Genomic DNA, 27,617 nt, shown 5'->3' with positions numbered 1-27,617 from the left:
GAGAGAGAGAAAGAGAGAGAGAGTGAGAGAGAGTGAGAGAGAGTGAGTGAGTGAGTGAGTGAGTGAGTGAGTGAGTGAGTGAGTGAGTTAGTGAGTGAGTGAGTGAGTGAGTGAGTGAGTGAGAGATGAGCGAGTGAGTGAGTGAGAGATGAGCCCATACACACTCTCATACCCTGACTACACTCCCCCACCTCTAAATGTTGTCTGAGCTGTAGATTTGCTGGAGGCTCCATCAGACTCAGATGAGATAGAAGCTGTCAGGAAGGCCAAGGTCTTCTACCGCTCCTGTATGGACGAAGGTAACCTACAACCACACACACACATGAGGAAGCCGAGATGGGAGCTGAGGTTACATGAAAAGCATTACGTGGTACAAAGTGTGTGTTTGTGTGTGTCTGTGTGTAGCTATATTGGAGAAAGTGGACAGTGGTCCTCTGTTGAAGCTTTTACAGCAGCCTGAGTTCCACTGGCCCGTCCTGGGGGAGGGGCTTGGGGGGGAGTGGCTCTGGTCACCAGGACGATGGGACCTGCTGCAGACATTGGCTCAGATTAGGAACCAACACAGCAAGAGTGTTCTGATTCGATTATACATCGCCCCAGATGACAAGAACTCCACCAACTACATAATTAAGGTGACCCCTCTGACTGAATGTGTGTGCATGCTTGTGTGTGTGCACAACCAAGACAGCTTCCAGGCTTCTGTAGACATAGATAGCATTAACTTCTTATCATGTAGTTGGACTAGGCCTTGTAATAACGTATTCTGTATAAGGACCAAGCATGGTATATCATACACTGCATTTGAGGAACAATGGAAAAGTAATTCTGCTTTGAAAGTTGATCAACTTGTAACCCCACTTTTGAGAAAATGGATCAGGCCTTATAATAACGTATCATACTGTCTCTGTAGTTGGGCTAGGCCTTGTATTTACTTATCATTCTGTAGTTGGACCAGGCCTTGTATTTACTTATCATTCTGTAGTTGGACCAGGCCTTGTATTTACTTATCATTCTGTAGTTGGACCAGGCCTTGTATTTACTTATCATTCTGTAGTTGGACCAGGCCTTGTATTTACTTATCATTCTGTCTCTGTAGTTGGGCCAGGCCTTGTATTTACTTATCATTCTGTAGTTGGCCCAGGCCTTGTATTCACTTATCATTCTGTAGTTGGGCTAGGCCTTGTATTTACTTATCATTCTGTAGTTGGGCTAGGCCTTGTATTTACTTATCATTCTGTAGTTGGGCCAGGCCTTGTATTTACTTATCATTCTGTAGTTGGACCAGGCCTTGTATTTTCTTATCATTCTGTAGTTGGGCCAGGCCTTGTATTTACTTATCATTCTGTAGTTGGGCCAGGCCTTGTATTTACTTATCATTCTGTAGTTGGGCCAGGCCTTGTCTCTGTAGTTGGACCAGGCATTGTAATAACTGATCATTCTGTCTCTGTAGTTGGATCAGGCCTTGTAATAACTGATCATTCTGTCTCTGTAGTTGGATCAGGCCTTGTAATAACTGATCATTCTGTCTCTGTAGTTGGACCAGGCCTTGTAATAGCTGATCATTCTGTCTCTGTAGTTGGACCAGGCCTTGTAATAACTGATCATTCTGTCTCTGTAGTTGGACCAGGCCTTGTAATAGCTGATCATTCTGTCTCTGTAGTTGGATCAGGCCTTGTAATAACTTATCATTCTGTCTCTGTAGTTGGGTCAGGCCTTGTAATAACTTATCATTCTGTCTCTGTAGTTGGATCAGGCCTTGTAATAACTTATCATTCTGTCTCTGTAGTTGGATCAGGCCTTGTAATAACTGATCATTCTGTCTCTGTAGTTGGACTAGGCCTTGTAATAGCTGATCATTCTGTCTCTGTAGTTGGATCAGGCCTTGTAATAACTGATCATTATGTCTCTGTAGTTGGATCAGGCCTTGTAACTTATCATTCTGTCTCTGTAGTTGGATCAGGCCTTGTAATAACTTATCATTCTGTCTCTGTAGTTGGGTCAGGCCTTGTAATAACTTATCATTCTGTCTCTGTAGTTGGATCAGGCCTTGTAATAACTGATCATTCTGTCTCTGTAGTTGAATCAGGCCTTATAATAACTGATCATTCTGTCTCTGTAGTTGGATCAGGCCTTGTAATAACTGATCATTCTGTCTCTGTAGTTGGATCAGGCCTTGTAATAACTGATCATTCTGTCTCTGTAGTTGGATCAGGCCTTGTAATAACTTATCATTCTGTCTCTGTAGTTGGGTCAGGCCTTGTAATAACTTATCATTCTGTCTCTGTAGTTGGATCAGGCCTTGTAATAACTGATCATTCTGTCTCTGTAGTTGGATCAGGCCTTATAATAACTGATCATTCTGTCTCTGTAGTTGGATCAGGCCTTATAATAACTGATCATTCTGTCTCTGTAGTTGGATCAGGCCTTATAATAACTGATCATTCTGTCTCTGTAGTTGGATCAGGCCTTATAATAACTGATCATTCTGTCTCTGTAGTTGGATCAGGCCTTATAATAACTGATCATTCTGTCTCTGTAGTTGGATCAGGCCTTGTAACTTATCATTCTGTCTCTGTAGTTGGATCAGGCCTTATAATAACTGATCATTCTGTCTCTGTAGTTGGACCAGGCCTTATAATAACTGATCATTCTGTCTCTGTAGTTGGACCAGGCCTTGTAACTGATCATTCTGTCTCTGTAGTTGGATCAGGCCTTGTAACTTATCATTCTGTCTCTGTAGTTGGACCAGGCCTTGTAACTTATCATTCTGTCTCTGTAGTTGGACCAGGCCTTATAATAACTGATCATTCTGTCTCTGTAGTTGGACCAGGCCTTATAATAACTGATCATTCTGTCTCTGTAGTTGGACCAGGCCTTATAATAACTGATCATTCTGTCTCTGTAGTTGGATCAGGCCTTATAATAACTGATCATTCTGTCTCTGTAGTTGGATCAGGCCTTATAATAACTGATCATTCTGTCTCTGTAGTTGGACCAGGCCTTATAATAACTGATCATTCTGTCTCTGTAGTTGGACCAGGCCTTATAATAACTGATCATTCTGTCTCTGTAGTTGGACCAGGCCTTGTAACTGATCATTCTGTCTCTGTAGTTGGACCAGGCCTTGTAATAACTGATCATTCTGTCTCTGTAGTTGGAACAGGCCTTGTAACTGATCATTCTGTCTCTGTAGTTGGACCAGGCCTTGTAATAACTGATAATTCTGTCTCTGTAGTTGGACCAGGCCTTGTAATAACTGATCATTCTGTCTCTGTAGTTGGACCAGGCCTTGTAACTGATCATTCTGTCTCTGTAGTTGGACCAGGCCTTGTAATAACTGATCATTCTGTCTCTGTAGTTGGACCAGGCCTTGTAATAACTGATCATTCTGTCTCTGTAGTTGGACCAGGCCTTGTAATAACTGATCATTCTGTCTCTGTAGTTGGATCAGGCCTTATAATAACTGATCATTCTGTCTCTGTAGTTGGATCAGGCCTCATAATAACTGATCATTCTGTCTCTGTAGTTGGATCAGGCATTGTGATAACTGATCATTCTGTCTCTGTAGTTGGATCAGGCCTTATAATAACTGATCATTCTGTCTCTGTAGTTGGACCAGGCCTTGTAATAACTGATCATTCTGTCTCTGTAGTTGGACCAGGCCTTGTAATAACTGATCATTCTGTCTCTGTAGTTGGATCAGGCCTTGTAACTGATCATTCTGTCTCTGTAGTTGGACCAGGCCTTGTAATAACTGATCATTCTGTCTCTGTAGTTGGACCAGGCCTTGTAACTGATCATTCTGTCTCTGTAGTTGGACCAGGCCTTGTAATAACTGATCATTCTGTCTCTGTAGTTGGACAAGGCCTTGTAATAACTGATCATTCTGTCTCTGTAGTTGGACCAGGCCTTGTAATAACTGATCATTCTGTCTCTGTAGTTGGATCAGGCATTGTAATAACTGATCATTCTGTCTCTGTAGTTGGATCAGGCCTTATAATAACTGATCATTCTGTCTCTGTAGTTGGACCAGGCCTTGTAATAACTGATCATTCTGTCTCTGTAGTTGGACCAGGCCTTGTAACTGATCATTCTGTCTCTGTAGTTGGACCAGGCCTTGTAATAACTGATCATTCTGTCTCTGTAGTTGGACCAGGCCTTGTAATAACTGATCATTCTGTCTCTGTAGTTGGACCAGGCCTTGTAATAACTGATCATTCTGTCTCTGTAGTTGGACCATGTCTTATAATAACTGATCATTCTGTCTCTGTAGTTGGACCAGGCCTTGTAATAACTGATCATTCTGTCTCTGTAGTTGGACCAGGCCTTGTAATAACTGATCATTCTGTCTCTGTAGTTGGACCAGGCCTTGTAATAACTGATCATTCTGTCTCTGTAGTTGGACCAGGCCTTGTACTAACTGATCATTCTGTCTCTGTAGTTGGACCAGGTCTTGTAATAACTGATCATTCTGTCTCTGTAGTTGGACCAGGCCTTGTAATAACTGATCATTCTGTCTCTGTAGTTGGACCAGGCCTTGTAACTGATCATTCTGTCTCTGTAGTTGGACCAGGCCTTGTAATAACTGATCATTCTGTCTCTGTAGTTGGACCAGGCCTTGTAATAACTGATCATTCTGTCTCTGTAGTTGGACCAGGCCTTGTAATAACTGATCATTCTGTCTCTGTAGTTGGACCAGGCCTTGTAATAACTGATCATTCTGTCTCTGTAGTTGGATCAGGCCTTGTAATAACTGATCATTATGTCTCTGTAGTTGGATCAGGCCTTGTAATAACTGATCATTCTGTCTCTGTAGTTGGACCAGGCCTTGTAACTGATCATTCTGTCTCTGTAGTTGGACCAGGCCTTGTAATAACTGATCATTCTGTCTCTGTAGTTGGATCAGGCCTTGTAATAACTGATCATTCTGTCTCTGTAGTTGGACCAGGCCTTGTAACTGATCATTCTGTCTCTGTAGTTGGATCAGGCCTTGTAATAACTGATCATTCTGTCTCTGTAGTTGGACCAGGCCTTGTAACTGATCATTCTGTCTCTGTAGTTGGACCAGGCCTTGTAATAACTGATCATTCTGTCTCTGTAGTTGGACCAGGCCTTGTAATAACTGATCATTCTGTCTCTGTAGTTGGACCAGGCCTTGTAATAACTGATCATTCTGTCTCTGTAGTTGGACCAGGCCTTGTAATAACTGATCATTCTGTCTCTGTAGTTGGACCAGGCGTCTCTGTCTCTGTCCTCCAGAGAAGATTACACCACCAACACCACCAGCGCTCAGGCAGTAAGTCAATTCTATTTATTTATTTTATTTTACCTTTATTTAACTAGGCAAGTCAGTTAAGAACAAATTCTTATTTTCAATGACGGCCTAGGAACAGTGGGTTAACTGCCTGTTCAGGGGCAGAACAACAGATTTATACCTTGTCAGCTCGGGGATTTGAACTTGCAACCTTCCGGTTACTAGTCCAACGCTCTAACCACTAGGCTACCCTGCCGCCCCCATAAAAGCTTTCATAAACTTGAATTCCATATTTATACGTTATGCTTGAACCCATAATGGTGCCCTGTAGAAATAAATGATTAATGTATAACATATGGACCTATGTCTACGTTTGTGTGTGTGTAGTATCGTAGTGCTCTCCTATACCTATGTTGATGTGTGCAGTATCGTAGTGCTCTCCTATACCTATGTTGATGTGTGCAGTATCATAGTGCTCTCCTATACCTATGTTGATGTGTGTGTAGTCTAGTGGTATTGAACTTCCGGGTTGGAGCGAGCGGTCGCATCTGCACTCGGTCCGCAGGTAGTATTACATTTCATTACATTTCATTATAGTACAACGGTTTGATTTGTCTAATCTTAGCAATTTCTTCTTAGCTAACTACATAGCCGTCTTTGTATCATAGATAATTGCGTAATTATCGTATTTCGTCGTCCTAACGCAGTCTACACTGCCCTGCAGCTAGCCAGCTAGCTAACGTCCACCGTTAGCTAGTCCACCGTCTACCGATTAGCAGCACAACTATTACACTCAACTGAACGACTTGATTAGTGTAGTGTTAGCTAGCTACATAGTTGTCTTTGCTGTCTTCGTATCCAAGATAGTTGTGTAGTTTAGAGTGTGTAGTTTTAGAGTGATTATCTTAATTTACCGAGGTTAGCTAGCCAGCTATTTGTCGTCCTTAACGTAGGAGACACTGCTAGCTAGCCAACAGCTAGCCAACGTCTACCGAACAGAACTTCCGCACTCAACAATCCAGTCGCATTTCGCTTCGCTCCACAGGTAGTATCACATTTTTCTTTTTATTTCATTACAGTACAACGGCTTGATTTGTTTGATCGTAGCTAGCTACATAGCTAGCTACATAGCCGTCTTTGTATCAAAGATAATTGTGTAGTCTAGAGCGATTTCCTAGGTTAGCTAGCCAGCTATTGTCGTTCTTTTAACGCAACGTAACGTAATCAACACTGCTAGCTAGCCAGCTAGCCCCGAATAGCAGCACAGTAGAAACTATTACACTCAACGGAACGACTTGATTAGTGTAGTGTCAACAACGCAGCCACTGCCAGCTAGCCTACATAGTCAACAACGCAGCCTCTGCCAGCTAGCCTACTTCAGCAGTACTGTATCATTTTAATCATTTTAGTCAATACGATTCTTGCTACGTAAGCTTAACTTTCTGAACACTCGAGACGTGTAGTCCACTTGTCATTCCAATCTCCTTTGCATTAGCGTAGCCTCTTGTGTAGCCTGTCAACTATGTGTCTGTCTATCCCTGTTCTCTCCTCTCTGCACAGACCATACAAACGCTCCACACCGCGTGGCGCGGCCACCTAATCTGGTGGTCCCAGCGCACGACCCACGTGGAGTTCCAGGTCTCCGGTAGCCTCTGGAACTGCCGATCTGCGGCCAACAAGGCAGAGTTCATCTCAGCCTATGCCTCCCTCCAGTCCCTCGACTTCTTGGCACTGACGGAAACATGGATCACCACAGACAACACTGCTACTCCTACTGCTCTCTCTTCGTCTGCCCACGTGTTCTCGCACACCCGAGAGCTTCTGGTCAGCGGGGTGGTGGCACCGGGATCCTCATCTCTCCCAAGTGGTCATTCTCTCTTTCTCCCCTTACCCATCTGTCTATCGCCTCCTTTGAATTCCATGCTGTCACAGTTACCAGCCCTTTCAAGCTTAACATCCTTATCATTTATCGCCCTCCAGGTTCCCTCGGAGAGTTCATCAATGGGCTTGATGCCTTGATAAGCTCCTTTCCTGAGGACGGCTCACCTCTCACAGTTCTGGGCGACTTTAACCTCCCCACGTCTACCTTTGACTCATTCCTCTCTGCCTCCTTCTTTCCACCCCTCTTCTCTTTTGACCTCACCCTCTCACCTTCCCCCTACTCACAAGGCAGGAAATACGCTCGACCTCATCTTTACTAGATGCTGTTCTTCCACTAACCTCATTGCAACTCCCCTCCAAGTCTCCGACCACTACCTTGTATCCTTTTCCCTCTCGCTCTCATCCAACACTTCCCACACTGCCCCTACTCGGATGGTATCGCGCCGTCCCAACCTTCGCTCTCTCTCCCCCGCTACTCTCTCCTCTTCCATCCTATCATCTCTTCCCTCTGCTCAAACCTTCTCCAACCTATCTCCTGATTCTGCCTCCTCAACCCTCCTCTCCTCCCTTTCTGCATCCTTTGACTCTCTATGTCCCCTATCCTCCAGGCCGGCTCGGTCCTCCCCTCCCGCTCCGTGGCTCGACGACTCATTGCGAGCTCACAGAACAGGGCTCCGGGCAGCCGAGCGGAAATGGAGGAAAACTCGCCGCCCCTGCGGACCTGACATCCTTTCACTCCCTCCTCTCTACATTTTCCTCTCTCTCTCTGCTGCTAAAGCCACTTTCTACCACTCTAAATTCCAAGCATCTGCCTCTAACCCTAGGAAGCTCTTTGCAACCTTCTCCTCCCTCCTGAATCCTCCCCCTCCTCCCTCTCTGCAGATGACTTCGTCAACCATTTTGAAAAGAAGGTCGACGACATCCGATCCTCGTTTGCTAAGTCAAACGACACCGCTGGTTCTGCTCACACTGCCCTACCCTGTGCTCTGACCTCTTTCTCCCCTCTCTCTCCAGATGAAATCTCGCATCTTGTGACGGCCGGCCGCCCAACAACCTGCCCGCTTGACCCTATCCCCTCCTCTCTTCTCCAGACCATTTCCGGAGACCTTCTCCCTTACCTCACCTCGCTCATCAACTCATCCCTGACCGCTGGCTACGTCCCTTCCGTCTTCAAGAGAGCGAGAGTTGCACCCCTTCTGAAAAAACCTACACTCGATCCCTCCGATGTCAACAACTACAGACCAGTATCCCTTCTTTCTTTTCTCTCCAAAACTCTTGAACGTGCCGTCCTTGGCCAGCTCTCCCGCTATCTCTCTCAGAATGACCTTCTTGATCCAAATCAGTCAGGTTTCAAGACTAGTCATTCAACTGAGTCTGCTCTTCTCTGTATCACGGAGGCGCTCCGCACTGCTAAAGCTAACTCTCTCTCCTCTGCTCTCATCCTTCTAGACCTATCGGCTGCCTTCGATACTGTGAACCATCAGATCCTCCTCTCCACCCTCTCCGAGTTGGGCATCTCCGGCGCGGCCCACGCTTGGATTGCGTCCTACCTGACAGGTCGCTCCTACCAGGTGGTGTGGCGAGAATCCGTCTCCACACCACGTGCTCTCACCACTGGTGTCCCCCAGGGCTCTGTTCTAGGCCCTCTCCTATTCTCGCTATACACCAAGTCACTTGGCTCTGTCATAACCTCACATGGTCTCTCCTATCATTGCTATGCAGACGACACACAATTAATCTTCTCCTTTCCCCCTTCTGATGACCAGGTGGCGAATCGCATCTCTGCATGTCTGGCAGACATATCAGTGTGGATGACGGATCACCACCTCAAGCTGAACCTCGGCAAGACGGAGCTGCTCTTCCTCCCGGGGAAGGACTGCCCGTTCCATGATCTCGCCATCACGGTTGACAACTCCATCGTGTCCTCCTCCCAGAGCGCTAATAACCTTGGCGTGATCCTGGACAACACCCTGTCGTTCCCAACTAACATCAAGGCGGTGGCCCGTTCCTGTAGGTTCATGCTCTACAACATCCGCAGAGTACGACCCTGCCTCACACAGGAAGCGGCGCAGGTCCTAATCCAGGCACTTGTCATCTCCCGTCTGGATTACTGCAACTCGCTGTTGGCTGGGCTCCCTGCCTGTGCCATTAAACCCCTACAACTCATCCAGAACGCCGCAGCCCGTCTGGTGTTCAACCTTCCCAAGTTCTCTCACGTCACCCCGCTCCTCCGCTCTCTCCACTGGCTTCCAGTTGAAGCTCGCATCCGCTACAAGACCATGGTGCTTGCCTATGGAGCTGTGAGGGGAACGGCACCTCAGTACCTCCAGGCTCTGATCAGGCCCTACACCCAAACAAGGGCACTGCGTTCATCCACCTTTGGCCTGCTCGCCTCCCTACCACTGAGGAAGTACAGTTCCCGCTCAGCCCAGTCAAAACTGTTCGCTGCTCTGGCCCCCCAATGGTGGAACAAACTCCCTCACGACGCCAGGACAGCGGAGTCAATCACCACCTTCCGGAGACACCTGAAACCCCACCTCTTTAAGGAATACCTAGGATAGGATAAAGTAATCCCTCTCACCCCCTTAAAAGATTTAGATGCACTACTGTTCCACTGGATGTCATAAGGTGAATGCACCAATTTGTAAGTCGCTCTGGATAAGAGCGTCTGCTAAATGACTTAAATGTAAATGTAAATGTATGTTGATGTGTGTAGTATCGTAGTGCTCTCCTATACCTATGTTGATGTGTGCAGTATCGTAGTGCTCTCCTATACCTATGTTGATGTGTGCAGTATCATAGTGCTCTCCTGAACCTCATGGTGATGTGTGCAGTATCGTGGTGCTCTCCTGAACCTCATGGTGATGTGTGCAGTATCGTGGTGCTCTCCTGAACCTCATGGTGATGTGTGTAGTATCGTAGTGCTCTCCTGAACCTCATGGTGATGTGTGCAGTATCGTAGTGCTCTCCTGAACCTCATGGTGATGTGTGCAGTATCGTAGTGCTCTCCTGAACCTCATGGTGGACATAGCAGTGATGTTAGGAGCTCCACTGGAAGCAGCTGAGATCCAGATGAGTGAAGCACTGGCCTTTGAGACCAAACTGGCTCAGGTGGGTGGACGGCTGTGTGTGTGTGTGTGTGTGTGTGTGTGTGTGTGTGTGTGTGTGTGTGTGTGTGTGTGTGTGTGTGTGTGTGTGTGTGTGGACGCTCCTGTGTGTGTGTTTTATATGTTGTGACTGCTTTTATTTTCTGTAGATTGTGATTCCATTTGAGAACCGGACCAGTGAGTACATGTACAACAGATACACCATCTCCCGGCTACACCGCTCCATACCACAGGTACCCATCCTCTGTCTGTCTGTATCTCTCTCTCTCTGTCTGTCTGTCTGTCTGTCTGTCTGTCTGTCTGTCTCTCTCTCTCTCTCTCTCTCTGTCTGTCTGTCTGTCTGTCTGTCTGTCTCTCTCTGTCTCTCTCTCTGTCTCGCTCTCTCCCTCTCTCCCTGTCTGTCTGTCTCTCTCTCTCTGTCTGTCTCTCTCTGTCTCTGTCTGTCTCTCTCTCTCTGTCTGTATGTCTGTCTGTCTGTCTGTCTGTCTGTCTGTCTGTCTGTCTGTCTGTCTGTCTGTCTGTCTGTCTGTCTGTCTGTCTGTCTGTCTCATGTGAGTCGAACAGTTTCTCACTCTCCCTGTGTGTGTGTGTGTGTGTGTGTGTGCGTGTGTCTGTGTGCGTGTGTGTGTAGTTTGACTGGTTGTCCTTTGTGAAGTCAGTAGTAGAGTCAAAGGGAGAAGGTGTTTCTGTCTACTCCTCTGAGCCAGTGATAGTCCGTGTCCCCACCTACTTCAAACAGCTGTTTAAACTCCTCAACACCACTGAGCCCAGGTACACACACACACACACACACACACACGTATAGGACAGTTAGTAACTATATAATATTGTTTCTATATGGTTTCTATTGGACAGTTAGTAACTATGTCATATTGTTTCTATATGGTTTCTATTGGACAGTTAGTAACTATGTCATATGGTTTCTATAGCAGACCCAAACTGCTACAGACCTATATCTATCCTACCATGCCTTTCTAAGGTCTTCGAAAGCCAAGTCAACAAACAGATTACCGACCATTTCGAATCTCACCATACCTTCTCTGCTATGCAATCTGGTTTCAGAGCTGGTCATGGGTGCACCTCAGCCACGCTCAAGGTCCTAAACGATATCTTAACCGCCATCGATAAGAAACATTACTGTGCAGCCGTATTCATTGATCTGGCCAAGGCTTTCGACTCTGTCAACCACCACATCCTCATCGGCAGACTCGACAGCCTTGGTTTCTCAAATGATTGCCTCGCCTGGTTCACCAACTACTTCTCTGATAGAGTTCAGTGTGTCAAATCGGAGGGTCTGCTGTCCGGACCTCTGGCAGTCTCTATGGGGGTGCCACAGGGTTCAATTCTTGGACCGACTCTCTTCTCTGTATACATCAATGAGGTCGCTCTTGCTGCTGGTGAGTCTCTGATCCACCTCTACGCAGACGACACCATTCTGTATACTTCCGGCCCTTCTTTGGACACTGTGTTAACAACCCTCCAGGCAAGCTTCAATGCCATACAACTCTCCTTCCGTGGCCTCCAATTGCTCTTAAATACAAGTAAAACTAAATGCATGCTCTTCAACCGATCGCTACCTGCACCTACCCGCCTGTCCAACATCACTACTCTGGACGGCTCTGACTTAGAATACGTGGACAACTACAAATACTTAGGTGTCTGGTTAGACTGTAAACTCTCCTTCCAGACCCATATCAAACATCTCCAATCCAAAGTTAAATCTAGAATTGGCTTCCTATTTCGCAACAAAGCATCCTTCACTCATGCTGCCAAACATACCCTTGTAAAATTGACCATCCTACCAATCCTCGACTTTGGCGATGTCATTTACAAAATAGCCTCCAATACCCTACTCAACAAATTGGATGCAGTCTATCACAGTGCTATCCGTTTTGTCACCAAAGCCCCATATACTACCCACCATTGCGACCTGTACGCTCTCGTTGGCTGGCCCTCGCTTCATACTCGTCGCCAAACCCACTGGCTCCATGTCATCTACAAGACCCTGCTAGGTAAAGTCCCCCTTATCTCAGCTCGCTGGTCACCATAGCATCTCACCTGTAGCACACGCTCCAGCAGGTATATCTCTCTAGTCACCCCCAAAACCAATTCTTTCTTTGGCCGCCTCTCCTTCCAGTTCTCTGCTGCCAATGACTGGAACGAACTACAAAAATCTCTTAAATTGGAAACACTTATCTCCCTCACTAGCTTTAAGCACCAACTGTCAGAGCATCTTACAGATTACTGCACCTGTACATAGCCCACCTATAATTTAGCCCAAACAACTACCTCTTTCCCAACTGTATTTAATTTATTTATTTATTTTGCTCCTTTGCACCCCATTATTTTTATTTCTACTTTGCACATTCTTCCATTGCAATACTACCATTCCAGTGTTTTACTTGCTATATTGTATTTACTTTGCCACCATGGCCTTTTTTGCCTTTACCTCCCTTCTCACCTAATTTGCTCACATTGTATATAGACTTGTTTATACTGTATTATTGACTGTATGTTTGTTTTACTCCATGTGTAACTCTGTGTCGTTGTATGTGTCGAACTGCTTTGCTTTATCTTGGCCAGGTCGCAATTGTAAATGAGAACTTGTTCTCAACTTGCTTACCTGGTTAAATAAAGGTGAAATAAATAAATAAAAAAATAGGACAGTTAGTAACTATGTCATATGGTTTCTATATTGTAATGACCTGACTAGATCATAAATGAACAATTGTCCAGACAGAGGCCTGAGCTTGCGAATTGACGGTTTATTGAACCAACTTTACACAGGCTACTGTTTGGGCCGTAGCACACGCCAAATAGATAACCCACAATCCAACCGTGACCTTCTCTTGTGAAGCCCAGATGTAAGAGAGAGAGAACAAAGGCTGAACCTGGTCTTAACTTCCAATGCCCAACCCCCCCTCCACGCCACTCCGCCAACCACCAGGATGCCCGGCATCAGAACATTCCAGGCATTCCCGTGATTGGCAGATAGCAGGTTGATTGACATGTCGGACCCCGCGAACACCGGGTACTGGTCAGTACAACACAACCACCTCCTAGCCTAGCACATAACACACAGCTGTCTGTGCGGGTCGCTACACAGCCCCCCACCACAAAGTCCCTCGTCCCGAGGGAACAAACAAAGTCTCTGAAGCGACCCGGAGGTCTCCTTTGCCTGCGTGGCCGTGATGGTCGCAGAGTGCCCCTCTGGGAACCAGGGGATGAAGGCAGGGATATGGGGGACAAGGAAGCGGGAACGGGTAATACAGTCCGTGGTTCTGGGGAACCACGCGGTGACACAGGGGGGGAGACAGGGGGAGTGGGCTGTCTGGAGCCTTGTCTGCGGCACCTGAGGGTGGGTGCCTGGAGAATGTCATTGCCAGAGAGGGGAATTGTGGGGGTTCCTGGGGTTTGGGGAGAAGAGGCCCCTCTGTATGGGGCTAACCTGTCCCGGTGCAGTGCCACCTTTCTCCCCCTGGGAGGAAGCTGCACCCGGTACACAACCTCCCCTACCCTCTCCAGGACACTGCAGGGTCCCACCCAGTGACTGTCCAACTTGGGGCATCTGCCTTTTTTTCCTTAGGGGCTGTAGACCCAGACCAGCTCCCCAGCCACAAAGTGCCTTCCCGGGTGTGCACGTCATAGTTCCTTTTCTGCCTCACACCTGCATTCACCAGCTGCTCTCTGGCGAAGGTGTGGGCTGTCTCCAGGCGGTCCTGGAGTCTCCGGGCATACTCCGGCCCCGGAGGAACATGAGGGCTATCTAGGGGCCGACCAAACGCCATCTCCGCAGGGGTGCGGATCTCTCTCCCCAGCATGAGGAGGGCAGGCGTGCAGGAGGTGGAGTCTTGGACAGCGGAGCGGCATGCCATGAGGACCATAGGCAGGTGCTTGTCCCAGTCACGCTGGTGTTTGGAAGAGACGATGGCCAGCTGCTGTCCAAGCGTTTTGTTGAAGCGCTCCACAAGGCCATCACTTTGAGGATGGAGAGGAGTAGTGCGGGTCTTGTGCATACCCAGCCTCTCACACATGGTGGCGAACACACGGGACTCAAAGTTTCTGCCTTGGTCGCTGTGGATGGACTCTGCAGCTCCAAACCTGCTGAACATCCCCGCTGTCAGGGCGTCGACGATGGTCTCTGCCTCCTGGTCAGGCAGAGCATAGGCCTCGGGCCATTTTGTGAAATAGTCCATGGCCGTGAGCACCCAGCGGTTTCCACTGTCTGTGGTGGGGAACGGCCCAACTACATCCACTCCCACCCTCTCCATGGGAGCCCCCACTGGGAACTGTTGGAGCTGAGCATGAGAGCGGCCTGGGGGCCCTTTCTCGCTGTGCAGTTGTCACAGCGGCGACAAAAGTCCTCCACATCCCTCTTGTGCTGCCCCCAGTAGAAGCCCTGACGGAGACGGCGCAGTGTTTTGTGACCCCAAAGTGTCCAGTCCCCACCCCCCATGAGTACTCTGGAGCACAGCCTCCCGCAATGCTTTTGGGACCACCACCTGCCACCTCTCCTCTCCCGTAGCTGACTCCTTCCATGCCCGCTGTAGCACGCCATCAGCCAGCCGCAGTCTCTCAAACTTCGACCACAACCCTTTGGTCGCGAGTGAGAGCGCTGTCACCTCTTCCCATGGTGGCCTCACCTGCGCCTCTACCCACTGTAGCACTGGCTGTAGGTCTGTGTCCCGTCCCTGCTGCTGCCGCCATTCAGCCACGTCGACAGTCTGCAGCTCACAGCAGACAGGCCCGCTCGCCCGACACACTGTGGCACAGACACCCTCCTCTGCCCGCAGCTCTCTCCCGTCCCTCTCTCCGTTCACAGTGGCGGCAGCCGTCTGCAGTACAGGGCCGACGGGACATGGCGTCGGCGTTGGAGTGGCGTGCCCCTGCCCTGTGCACCACCGTGAAGTCATACGGCTGAAGCTCCTCCAACCAGCGTGCCACCTGCCCCTCTGGCTCTCTGAAAGACATGAGCCACTGGAGAGCAGAGTGGTCAGTCCTTACAGTAAAGGGCAGACCACCCAGGTAGTACTTGAAGTGTTTGACGGAAGCCACAACAGCCAAGAGCTCCCGCCGGGTGACACAGTAGCGGCGCTCATGTTTGTCAAATGTTTTGCTGAAGTACGCCACCACTCTCTCCCCCTCTGGCCCCACCTGGGCCAGCACCCCACCCATGCCCACATTGCTCCCGTCTGTGTCCAGGATAAAGGGCAAGGTGAGGTCAGGGGGCAAGCACGGGGGCCTCGATCAGTGCACGTTTGAGGGTGTTGAACGCCTCCTCACACTCCACTGTCCAAGTGAAAGCCTTGTCCTTCGGCAGCAGGCGGTTCAGTGGAGCAGCAATGCTTGAGAAGCCCCGTACAAACCTCCTGTAGTACGAGGCCAGGCCCAGGAAGCTCTTCAGCTGACGCTGGTCGGTGGGGGTGGGCCAGTCTCTGACAGCCCCTACCTTGTCCTCCATGGTGCTGATCCCCTCCTTCCCCACTCGGTGGCCCAAGAAGGACACCTCTCTCCTCATGAAGTGGCACTTCTCGGGGTGGAGCTTCAGACCTGCGGCAGCCACCCTCTCCAGCACACGCCGTAGCGCCCCCAGGGCTGACTGGAAGGAGCTGCCATGGGCCAGGATGTCATCGAGGTATACCAGACACTGCTGTCGGGGGATGCCATCCAGCACCCTGTCCATCAAACGCTCAAAAGTAGCTGGAGCGTTGCACAGGCCAAAGCACAGGACCTTGAACTGCCAGTGTCCTCTGTTAGTGGAGAACGCAGTTTTGGCTCTGGCCTCTGGGGAGAGGGGCACCTGCCAGTAGCCACTGCGGAGGTCTAGTGAGGAGAACCAGGAGGACCCCCTAACCAGGTCCAGCGACTCATCGATACGTGGTATGGGGTATGAGTCCTTCCTGGTTACCTCATTCAGCCGCCTGTAGTCCGCACAGAACCTCAGCTTGCCCCCCTTCTTCGGAACCATGACGACTGGCGCCGCCCAGGGGCTGTCTGAGGGCTCAATGAAGTCTGCCCGCTGCATCTCCAACACAGCTTTGTCTGCCGCCTCCTGGCGTGCCAGCGGGATACGGCGGGGACGCATCTTGATGGGTCGAGCATCACCTGTGTCGATCTCATGCTGCACCAGAAGAGTCTGACCCACCTCTTCCTCACTCAACGCAAAGCTGTCTCTGAATTCAAACAGCAACTGCCACAACCGTTCCTGCTGCTCAGGGTCAAGACCAACACAGTTCCTCCCCCATATCTCCCTCACTGCAGACAGTGTCCTCTCCTCTCCCATCTGGGGTAGCTGGGCTGGGGGGGTGCGGCCCGGGCTCACAGAGGGCTGTGTCATGGAGGTAGCTGGGGGAATGTAACACACCGCCGTAGGTGACAGGGGGACTGGGGAAAAGTCACACACAGCTGTGGGGGAGGGGGCGCAGCCATGAGTCTCTGCTGCTTTAACTGTTGGAGTAAAGGGTTTGTTGGGTTGAGTGAATGTGACATTAGGGGGGGCCATGGTGACTTCCGTCCCTCCCTGGAAGCTCAGTGTGCCCCTATTTAGGTCTAACTGGCAGCCTGTGCTCCTAAGAAAGTCCAACCCCAGGATACAAGGGTCCTGCACAGCCGCCACCCACACAGGATGACGCACAGTCCTGCCCCCTACTGTCAGAGTCATTATTCCCTTCCCTTTCATGGGTGCCAGCTCACCTGTGACTGTGCGGAGCTGCACAGTTGTAGGCTCACACTGAGTCCAACCTGGCACAATATCTGGCTTCACCAGGGTTACTGTGGACCCAGTTTTCCCCAGGGCACCCCCTCCACAGTGACAGGGACATGACAAAAGTCCCCAACACAGGTCCGGCCCACCACAACAACAGGCTCCCTCCGCTTGCCCTCGTCTGCTTCTGGGGGAAGTGGAGCCTTGCTTCCCCGTCTGTGCCGGTGGGCTCCTCCTGAAGATGATGGTGGTTGGGATAGAAAGCCAGGGGTCCGCACTACCCGGTCTATGCGGACCCCGAGCCGTTTCCCTGAGCTCTGGGGGACATGGGGCAATCTCGGCGCAGATGGCCTGGCTGGCCACAACCCCAGCAGACCCTGGGACCAGGGCTTGTGTTTCGTGCCGCCTGTAGCGACACAGCCCGAATGAGTTCTGTCATTTCGGCCACCCAAGCAGGCTTTTCCGGCTCCGGGCTGCTCTGCCCCCAGCTCGCACAGAGGGTGTGTCTCCCTGCACCCCCACCAAAGCCCCAGCTGAAGCCCCAGCCCACACCAGCTCCCTCTCCAAAGCCATCTCCAAGGCTGTCTGCAATGACTCAGGATGAGCCAGCTGGGTCTGTATGCGCAGCTCCGTAGGGGAGAGCGCCTGTATGAACTGGTCCCGTGCTAGCTCGCTCTGCACGGAGGGGGCATGTGAGCATATGCCCGCCGAGAGAGGCTCTCAATGTCATTAGCTAGCACCCGTAGAGGCTCTCCAGGCTGCCTGCGTCTATTCCTCAGTTCGGAGCGCAGTAGCCCGGGCTGTACACACTGTCCATAGCGCCTCCTCAGTGCTCCCACTAGAGCACCATAATCATGCCTGTCCTCGGGGCTAATCAATATCAAACAGGACAGAGCTTCATCCGTGAGGCATAAAGCCAACTGCAGTGCCCTTTCTTCATCCGACCACCCCCTAAAATGAGCTAACAGTTCAAACTGAGCATGAAAAGCTTCCCAATCCGCCTTACCGGAATACTTCGGGGTCTTAACAGATACGGACGCAGCCGGGAACTGGGCGCCGCCATGTTTGTTTACATCCTGAGCCCCAGATTCCTCGTCACGCCGCGTCGATGTCGCCACTTCGGTCCGCCCACCAGAATCCGCGCGAAATACACTCGGCGAAGCACTCATGCCCGCTTCAGCCACCATCACTCTAACGTCCTCCCTCAAGCGGCCTCTGCGCTCCGACGCCCTGGCGATCTCCTCAGACAGAACCCCCGACGTCCATTCACACGCACCTCCTTGGCCATAATCGTCCCCTACCTCCACCTTCACTTTCGGATTCCCTCGAAGCATTTTCAATCCCCGTTCTCACCTACGGTAGCTAGCCACATAAGTCAGCTAGCTAGCTGGCTAACTTGTATCAACGTTTTTACTTCTGACACCAATGTAATGACCTGACTAGATCATAAATGAACAATTGTCCAGACAGAGGCCTGAGCTTGCGAATTGACGGTTTATTGAACCAACTTTACACAGGCTACTGTTTGGGCCGTAGCACACGCCAAATAGATAACCCACAATCCAACCGTGACCTTCTCTTGTGAAGCCCAGATGTAAGAGAGAGAGAACAAAGGCTGAACCTGGTCTGAACTTCCAATGCCCAACCCCCCCTCCACGCCACTCCGCCAACCACCAGGATGCCCGGCATCAGAACATTCCAGGCATTCCCGTGATTGGCAGATAGCAGGTTGATTGACATGTCGGACCCCGCGAACACCGGGTACTGGTCAGTACAACACAACCACCTCCTAGCCTAGCACATAACACACAGCTGTCTGTGCGGGTCGCTACAATATGGTTTCTATAGGACAGTTAGTAACTATGTCATATGGTTTCTATATGGTTTCTTTTGGACAGTTAGTAACTATGTCATATGGTTTATATAGGACAGTTAGTAACTATGTCATATGGTTTCTATTGGACAGTTAGTAACTATGTCATATGGTTTCTTTAGGACAGTTAGTAAGTTTGTCATATGGTTTCTATATGGTTTCTATAGGACAGTTAGTAACTATGTCATATGGTTTCTATAGGACAGTTAGTAACTATGTCATATGGTTTCTATAGGACAGTTAGTAACTATGTCATGTGGTTTCTATAGGACAGTTAGTAACTATGTCATATGGTTTCTATAGGACAGTTAGTAACTATGTCATATGGTTTCTATATGGTTTCTATTGGACAGTTAGTAACTATGTCATATGGTTTCTATATGGTTTCTATAGGACAGTTAGTAACTATGTCATGTGGTTTCTATATGGTTTCTATAGGACAGTTAGTAACTATGTCATATGGTTTCTATATGGTTTCTATTGGACAGTTAGTAACTATGTCATATGGTTTCTATTGGACAGTTAGTAACTATGTCATATGGTTTCTATATGGTTTCTATAGGACAGTTAGTAACTATGTCATATGGTTTCTATAGGACAGTTAGTAACTATGTCATATGGTTTCTATAGGACAGTTAGTAACTATGTCATGTGGTTTCTATAGGACAGTTAGTAACTATGTCATGTGGTTTATATAGGACAGTTAGTAACTATGTCATATGGTTTCTATATGGTTTCTATAGGACAGTTAGTAACTATGTCATGTGGTTTCTATATGGTTTCTATAGGACAGTTAGTAACTATGTCATATGGTTTCTATTGGACAGTTAGTAACTATGTCATATGGTTTCTATAGGACAGTTAGTAACTATGTCATATGGTTTCTATATGGTTTCTATAGGACAGTTAGTAACTATGTCATGTGGTTTCTATATGGTTTCTATAGGACAGTTAGTAACTATGTCATGTTGTTTCTATATGGTTTCTATAGGACAGTTAGTAACTATGTCATATGGTTTCTATAGGACAGTTAGTAACTATGTCATATGGTTTCTATAGGACAGTTAGTAACTATGTCATATGGTTTCTATAGGACAGTTAGTAACTATGTCATATGGTTTCTATAGGACAGTTAGTAACTATGTCATATGGTTTCTATAGGACAGTTAGTAACTATGTCATGTGGTTTCTATAGGACAGTTAGTAACTATGTCATGTGGTTTCTATATGGTTTCTATAGGACAGTTAGTAACTATGTCATGTGGTTTCTATAGGACAGTTAGTAACTATGTCATATGGTTTCTATATGGTTTCTATAGGACAGTTAGTAATATGGTTTATATATGTAACTATGGTTTCTATATGGTTTCTATAGGACAGTTAGTAACTATGTCATATGGTTTCTATAGGACAGTTAGTAACTATGTCATATGGTTTCTATAGGACAGTTAGTAACTATGTCATATGGTTTCTAGTTGTCTATGTCATATGGTTTCTATTGGACAGTTAGTAACTATGTCATATGGTTTCTATATGGTTTCTATAGGACAGTTAGTGACTATGTCATGTGGTTTCTATAGGACAGTTAGTAACTATGTCATGTGGTTTCTATATGGTTTCTATAGGACAGTTAGTAACTATGTCATATGGTTTCTATAGGACAGTTAGTAACTATGTCATGTGGTTTCTATATGGTTTCTATTGGACAGTTAGTAACTATGTCATATGGTTTCTATAGGACAGTTAGTAACTATGTCATATGGTTTCTATTGGACAGTTAGTAACTATGTCATATGGTTTCTATAGGACAGTTAGTAACTATGTCATATGGTTTCTATAGGACAGTTAGTAACTATGTCATATGGTTTCTATATGGTTTCTATAGGACAGTTAGTAACTATGTCATATTGTTTCTATATGGTTTCTATGGGACAGTTAATAACTATGTCATGTGGTTTCTATAGGACAGTTAGTAACTATGTCATATGGTTTCTATAGGACAGTTAGTAACTATGTCATATGGTTTCTATATGGTTTCTATTGGACAGTTAGTAACTATGTCATATGTTTCTATATGACAGTTAGTAACTATGTCATATGTTTCTATTGGACAGTTTCTATAGGTTTCTATGGAAGTTAGTAACTATGTCATATGGTTTCTATTGGACAGTTAGTAACTATGTCATATGGTTTCTATATGACAGTTAGTAACTATGTCATGTGTTTTCTATAGGAAAGTTAGTAACTATGTCATATGGTTTCTATATGGTTTCTATAGGACAGTTAGTAACTATGTCATGTGGTTTCTATAGGACAGTTAGTAACTATGTTAGTCTATATGGTTTCTATAGGACAGTTAGTAACTATGTCATATGGTTTCTATAGGACAGTTAGTAACTATGTCATATGGTTTCTATAGGACAGTTAGTATGTCATATGGTTTCATATGGTTTCTATAGGACAGTTAGTAACTATGTCATATGGTTTCTATTGGACAGTTAGTAACTATGTCATATGGTTTCTATAGGACAGTTAGTAACTATGTCATATGGTTTCTATATGGTTTCTATAGGACAGTTAGTAACTATGTCATATGGTTTCTATATGGTTTCTATAGGACAGTTAGTAACTATGTTTCATATGGTTTCTATAGGACAGTTAGTAACTATGTCATATGGTTTCTATATGGTTTCTATTGGACAGTTAGTAACTATGTCATATGGTTTCTATTGGACAGTTAGTAACTATGTTATGGTTTAACGGTTAGTCTATGTCATATGGTTTCTATTGGACAGTTAGTAACTATGTCATATGGTTTCTATTGGACAGTTAGTAACTATGTCATGTGGTTTCATAGTTAGTTTCATATATAGGACAGTTAGTAACTATGTCATATGGTTTCTATATGGTTTCTATTGCAGTTAGTAACTATGTCATATGGTTTCTATGTCATGGTTTCTATAGGACAGTTAGTAACTATGTCATGTGGTTTCTATAGGACAGTTAGTCTATGTCATATGGTTTCTATAGGACAGTTAGTAACTATGTCATGTGGTTTCTATGGTTTCTATAGGACAGTTAGTAATATGTTTCTATGGTTTATATAGGACCGTTAGTAACTATGTCATATGGTTTCTATAGGACAGTTTAACTATGTCATGTGGTTTCTATAGGACAGTTAGTAACTATGTCATATGGTTTCTATTGGACAGTTAGTAACTATGTCATATGGTTTCTATTGGACAGTTAGTAACTGTCATATGGTTTCTATTGGACAGTTAGTAACTATTGGTTTCTATAGGACAGTTAGTAACTATGTCATATATGGTTTCTATAGGACAGTTAGTAACTATGTCATGGTTTCTATTGGTTTCTATAGGACAGTTAGTAACTATGTCATATGGTTTCTATAGGACAGTTAGTAACTATGTCATATGGTTTCTATATGGTTTCTATAGGACAGTTAGTAACTATGTCAATGGTTTCTATTGGACAGTTAGTAACTATGTCATGTGGTTTATATAGGACAGTTAGTTATGTCATATGGTTTCTATTGGACAGTTAGTAACTATGTCATATGGTTTCTATATGGTTTCTTAGACAGTTAGTAACTATGTCATATGGTTTCTATAGGACAGTTAGTAACTATGTCATATGGTTTCTATAGGACAGTTGGTTTCTATAGGACAGTTAGTAACTATGTCATATGGTTTCTATATGGTTTCTATAGGACAGTTAGTAACTATGTCATATGGTTTCTATTGTTTCTTTATGGTTTCTATAGGACAGTTAGTAAACTATGTTTCATGGTTTCTATGGTTTCTATATGGTTTCTATTGGACAGTTAGTAACTATGTATAGGACAGTTAGTAATGTCATATGGTTTCTATTGGACAGTTAGTAACTATGTCATATGGTTTCTATTGGACGGTTAGTAACTATGTCATATGGTTTCTATTGGACGGTTAGTAACTATGTCATGTGGTTTCTATATGGTTTCTATAGGACAGTTAGTAACTATGTCATGTGGTTTCTATAGGACAGTTAGTAACTATGTCATATGATTTCTATAGGACAGTTAGTAACTATGTCATGTGGTTTCTATATGGTTTCTATTGCACGGTTAGTAACTATGTCATATGGTTTCTATTGGACAGTTAGTAACTATGTCATGTGGTTTCTATAGGACAGTTAGTAACTATGTCATGTGGTTTCTATAGGACAGTTAGTAACTATGTCATATGGTTTCTATAGGACAGTTAGTAACTATGTCATGGTTTCTATTGGACAGTTAGTAACTATGTCATATGGTTTCATATGGTTTCTATAGGACAGTTAGTAACTATGTCATGTGGTTTATATAGGACAGTTAGTAACTATGTCATATGGTATATGGTTTCTATAGGACAGTTAGTAACTATGTCATATGGTTTCTATTGGACAGTTAGTAACTATGTCAGTTAGTAACTATGTCATATAGTTATGGTTTCTATGTTTCTTAGGACAGTTAGTAACTATGTCATATGGTTTCTATAGGACAGTTAGTAACTATGTCATGGTTTCTATTGGACAGTTAGTAACTATGTCATGTGGTTTATATAGGACAGTTGTCATATGGTTTCTATAGGACAGTTAGTAACTATGTCATATGGTTTCTATAGGACAGTTAGTAACTATGTCATGGTTTCTATTGGATGGTTTCTATTGGACAGTTAGTAACTATGTCATATGGTTTCTATTGGACAGTTAGTAACTATGTCATATGGTTTCATATGGTTTCTATAGGACAGTTAGTAACTATGTCATGGTTTCTATTGGTTTCTATATGGTTTCTATAGGACAGTTAGTAACTATGTCATATGGTTTCTATAGGACAGTTAGTAACTATGTCATATGGTTTCTATGGTTTCTAACTATGTCATATGGTTTCTATATGGAGGACAGTTAGTAACTATGTCATATGGTTTCTATTGGACAGTTAGTAACTATGTCATGTTTCTATTGGTTTATATTGGACAGTTAGTAACTATGTCATATGGTTTCTATTGGACAGTTAGTAACTATGTCATATGGTTTCTATATGGACAGTTAGTAACTATGTCATATGGTTTCTATTAGGACAGTTAGTAACTATGTCATGTGGTTTCTATTGGGACAGTTAGTTATGTCATATGGTAACTATGTCATATGGTTTCTATTGGACAGTTAGTAACTATGTCATATGGTTTCTATGGTTTCTATAGGACAGTTAGTAACTATGTCATATGTTAGTAACTATTCATATGGTTTCTATAGGACAGTTAATAACTATGTCATGAGGACAGTTAGTAACTATGTCATGTGGTTTCTATAGGACAGTTAGTAACTATGTCATGTGGTTTCTATAGGACAGTTAATAACTATGTCATGTTGTTTCTATAGGACAGTTAGTAACTATGTCATATGGTTTCCAAATGGTTTCTATAGGACAGTTAGTAACTATGTCATATGGTTTCTATTGGACAGTTAGTAACTCTGTCATGTGGTTTCTATAGGACAGTTAGTAACTATGTCATATGGTTTCTATAGGACAGTTAGTAACTATGTCATATGGTTTCCAAATGGTTTCTATAGGACAGTTAGTAACTATGTCATATGGTTTCTATTGGACAGTTAGTAACTATGTCATGTGGTTTATATGTTAGTAACTATGTCATATGGTTTCTATAGGACAGTTAGTAACTATGTCATATGGTTTCCAAATGGTTTCTATAGGACAGTTAGTAACTATGTCATATGGTTTCTATTGGACAGTTAGTAACTATGTCATGTGGTTTATATAGGACAGTTAGTAACTATGTCATATGGTTTCTATTGGACAGTTAGTAACTATGTCATATGGTTTCTATATGGTTTCTATAGTACAGTTAATAACTATGTCATGTGGTTTCTATAGGACAGTTTAACTATGTCATATGGTTTCTATAGGACAGTTAGTAACTATGTCATGTGGTTTCTATAGGACAGTTAGTAACTATGTCATATGGTTTCTATATGGTTTCTATAGGACAGTTAGTAACTATGTTATGGTTTCTAACAGTTAGTAATGTCATGTGGTTTCTATTGGACAGTTAGTAACTGTGTCATATTGTTTCTTTATGGTTTCTATAGGACAGTTAGTAACTACATATGGTTTCTATTGGACAGTTAGTAACTATGTCATATGGTTTCTATGGTTTCTATGGACAGTTAGTAACTATGTCATATGGTTTCTATAGGACAGTTAGTAATGACAGTTAGTAACTATGTCATATGGTTTCTATAGGACAGTTAGTAACTATGTCATATGGTTTCTATTAGGACAGTTAGTAACTATGTCATATGGTTTCTATTGGACAGTTAGTAACTATGTCATATGGTTTCTGGTTTCTATTGGACAGTTAGTAACTATGTTGTGGTATAGGACAGTTAGTAACTATGTCATATGGTTTCTATGTATGGTTTCTATAGGACAGTTAGTAACTATGTCATGTGGTTTCTATAGGACAGTTAGTAACTATGTCATATGGTTTCTATATAGGACAGTTAGTAACTATGTCATAGGGTTTCTATAGGACAGTTATGTCATGTGGTTTCTATAGGACAGTTAGTAACTATGTCATATAGGACAGTTAGTAACTATGTCATATGGTTTCTATAGGACAGTTAGTAACTATGTCATATGGTTTCTATTGGACAGTTAGTAACTATGTCATGTGGTTTCTATAGGACAGTTAGTAACTATGTCATATGGTTTCTATAGGACAGTTAGTAACTATGTCATATGGTTTCCAAATGGTTTCTATAGGACAGTTAGTAACTATGTCATATGGTTTCTATTGGTTTCTATAGGACAGTTAGTAACTATGTCATGTGGTTTCTATAGGACAGTTAGTAACTATGTCATATGGTTTCCAAATGGTTTCTATAGGACAGTTAGGTTTCTATAGGACAGTTAGTAACTATGTCATATGGTTTCTATTGGACAGTTAGTAACTATGTCATGTTTCTATGGTTTCTATATAGGACAGTTAGTAACTATGTCATATGGTGGTTTCTATTGGACAGTTAGTAACTATGTCATATGGTTTCTATAGGACAGTTAGTAACTATGTCATATGGTTTCTATTGGACAGTTAGGACAGTTAGTAACTGTGTTATGGTAACTATGTCATATGGTTTCTATTGGACAGTTAGTAACTATGTCATATGGTTTCTATGGACAGTTAGTAACTATGTCATATGGTTTCTATAGGACAGTTAGTAACTATGTCATAGGTTTCTATATGGTTTATATTGGACAGTTAGTAACTATGTCATATGGTTTCTATTGGACAGTTAGTAACTATGTCATATGGTTTCTATTGGACAGTTAGTAACTATGTCATATGGTTTCTATTGGACAGTTAGTAACTATGTCATATGGTTTCTATTGGACAGTTAGTAACTATGTCATATGGTTTCTATATGGTTTCTATAGGACAGTTAGTAACTATGTCATATGGTTTCTATAGGACAGTTAGTAACTATGTCATATGGTTTCTATATGGTTTATATTGGACAGTTAGTAACTATGTCATATGGTTTCTATTGGACAGTTAGTAACTATGTCATATGGTTTCTATTGGTTAGTAACTATGTCATATGGTTTCTATTGGAGTTAGTAACTATGTCATGTGGTTTCTATATGGTTTCTATAGGACAGTTAGTAACTATGTCATGTGGTTTCTATAGGACAGTTAGTAACTATGTCATATGGTTTCTATAGGACAGTTAGTAACTATGTCATATGGTTTCTATATGGTTTCTATAGGACAGTTAGTAACTATGTCATATGGTTTCTATTGGACAGTTAGTAACTATGTCATATGTTTTCTATATGGTTTCTATAGGACAGTTAGTAACTATGTCATGTGGTTTCTATATGGTTTCTATTGGACAGTTAGTAACTATGTCATATGGTTTCTATAGGACAGTTAGTAACTATGTCATATGGTTTCTATATGGTTTCTATAGGACAGTTAGTAACTATGTCATATGGTTTCTATTGGACAGTTAGTAACTATGTCATATTGTTTCTTTATGGTTTCTATAGGACAGTTAGTAACTATGTCATGTGGTTTCTATATGGTTTCTATTGGACAGTTAGTAACTATGTCATATGGTTTCTATTGGACAGTTAGTAACTATGTCATATGGTTTCTATTGGACGGTTAGTAACTATGTCATATGGTTTCTATTGGACGGTTAGTAACTATGTCATGTGGTTTCTATATGGTTTCTATAGGACAGTTAGTAACTATGTCATGTGGTTTCTATAGGACAGTTAGTAACTATGTCATATGGTTTCTATAGGACAGTTAGTAACTATGTCATGTGGTTTCTATATGGACAGTTAGTAACTATGTCATATGGTTTCTATTGGACAGTTAGTAACTATGTCATGTGGTTTCTATAGGACAGTTAGTAACTATGTCATGTGGTTTCTATAGGACAGTTAGTAACTATGTCATATGGTTTCTATAGGACAGTTAGTAACTATGTCATGTGGTTTCTATTGGACAGTTAGTAACTATGTCATATGGTTTCTATATGGTTTCTATAGGACAGTTAGTAACTATGTCATGTGGTTTATATAGGACCGTTAGTAACTATGTCATATGGTTTCTATAGGACAGTTAATAACTATGTCATGTGGTTTCTATAGGACAGTTAGTAACTATGTCATGTGGTTTCTATAGGACAGTTAATAACTATGTCATGTTGTTTCTATAGGACAGT

The 27,617-nt window shown here is 44.3% G+C and overlaps 1 protein-coding gene across 4 annotated transcripts in view; it reads left to right on the top strand.

Annotated features, from left to right (window-relative positions):
* phex (phosphate regulating endopeptidase homolog, X-linked) overlaps positions 1-27,617 on the top strand; it is a 53,792-nt gene that overhangs the window by 1,667 nt on the left and 24,508 nt on the right. For 3 of the 4 annotated variants that reach the window (XR_010464032.1, XM_065019191.1, XM_065019190.1), the window contains exons 4-9: positions 216-299; positions 406-632; positions 5,228-5,296; positions 10,130-10,246; positions 10,392-10,475; positions 10,874-11,013. Coding sequence is in view for 3 of the 4 variants with exons in the window: in XM_065019191.1 (XP_064875263.1) it covers positions 216-299; positions 406-632; positions 5,228-5,296; positions 10,130-10,246; positions 10,392-10,475; positions 10,874-11,013 (721 nt within the window). In the remaining variant the exon portion in view is untranslated. The remainder of the gene's footprint in view (positions 1-215; positions 300-405; positions 633-5,227; positions 5,297-10,129; positions 10,247-10,391; positions 10,476-10,873; positions 11,014-27,617) is intronic. The other variant, XM_065019192.1, reaches the window with a different exon arrangement.

The sequence above is a fragment of the Oncorhynchus nerka genome, linkage group LG6 (genome assembly GCF_034236695.1).
Source record: "Oncorhynchus nerka isolate Pitt River linkage group LG6, Oner_Uvic_2.0, whole genome shotgun sequence".
Taxonomy (NCBI): domain Eukaryota; kingdom Metazoa; phylum Chordata; class Actinopteri; order Salmoniformes; family Salmonidae; genus Oncorhynchus; species Oncorhynchus nerka.
The sequence above is the reverse complement of the archived record's forward strand: the minus strand, read 5'-3'. Positions and strand labels throughout refer to the sequence as shown.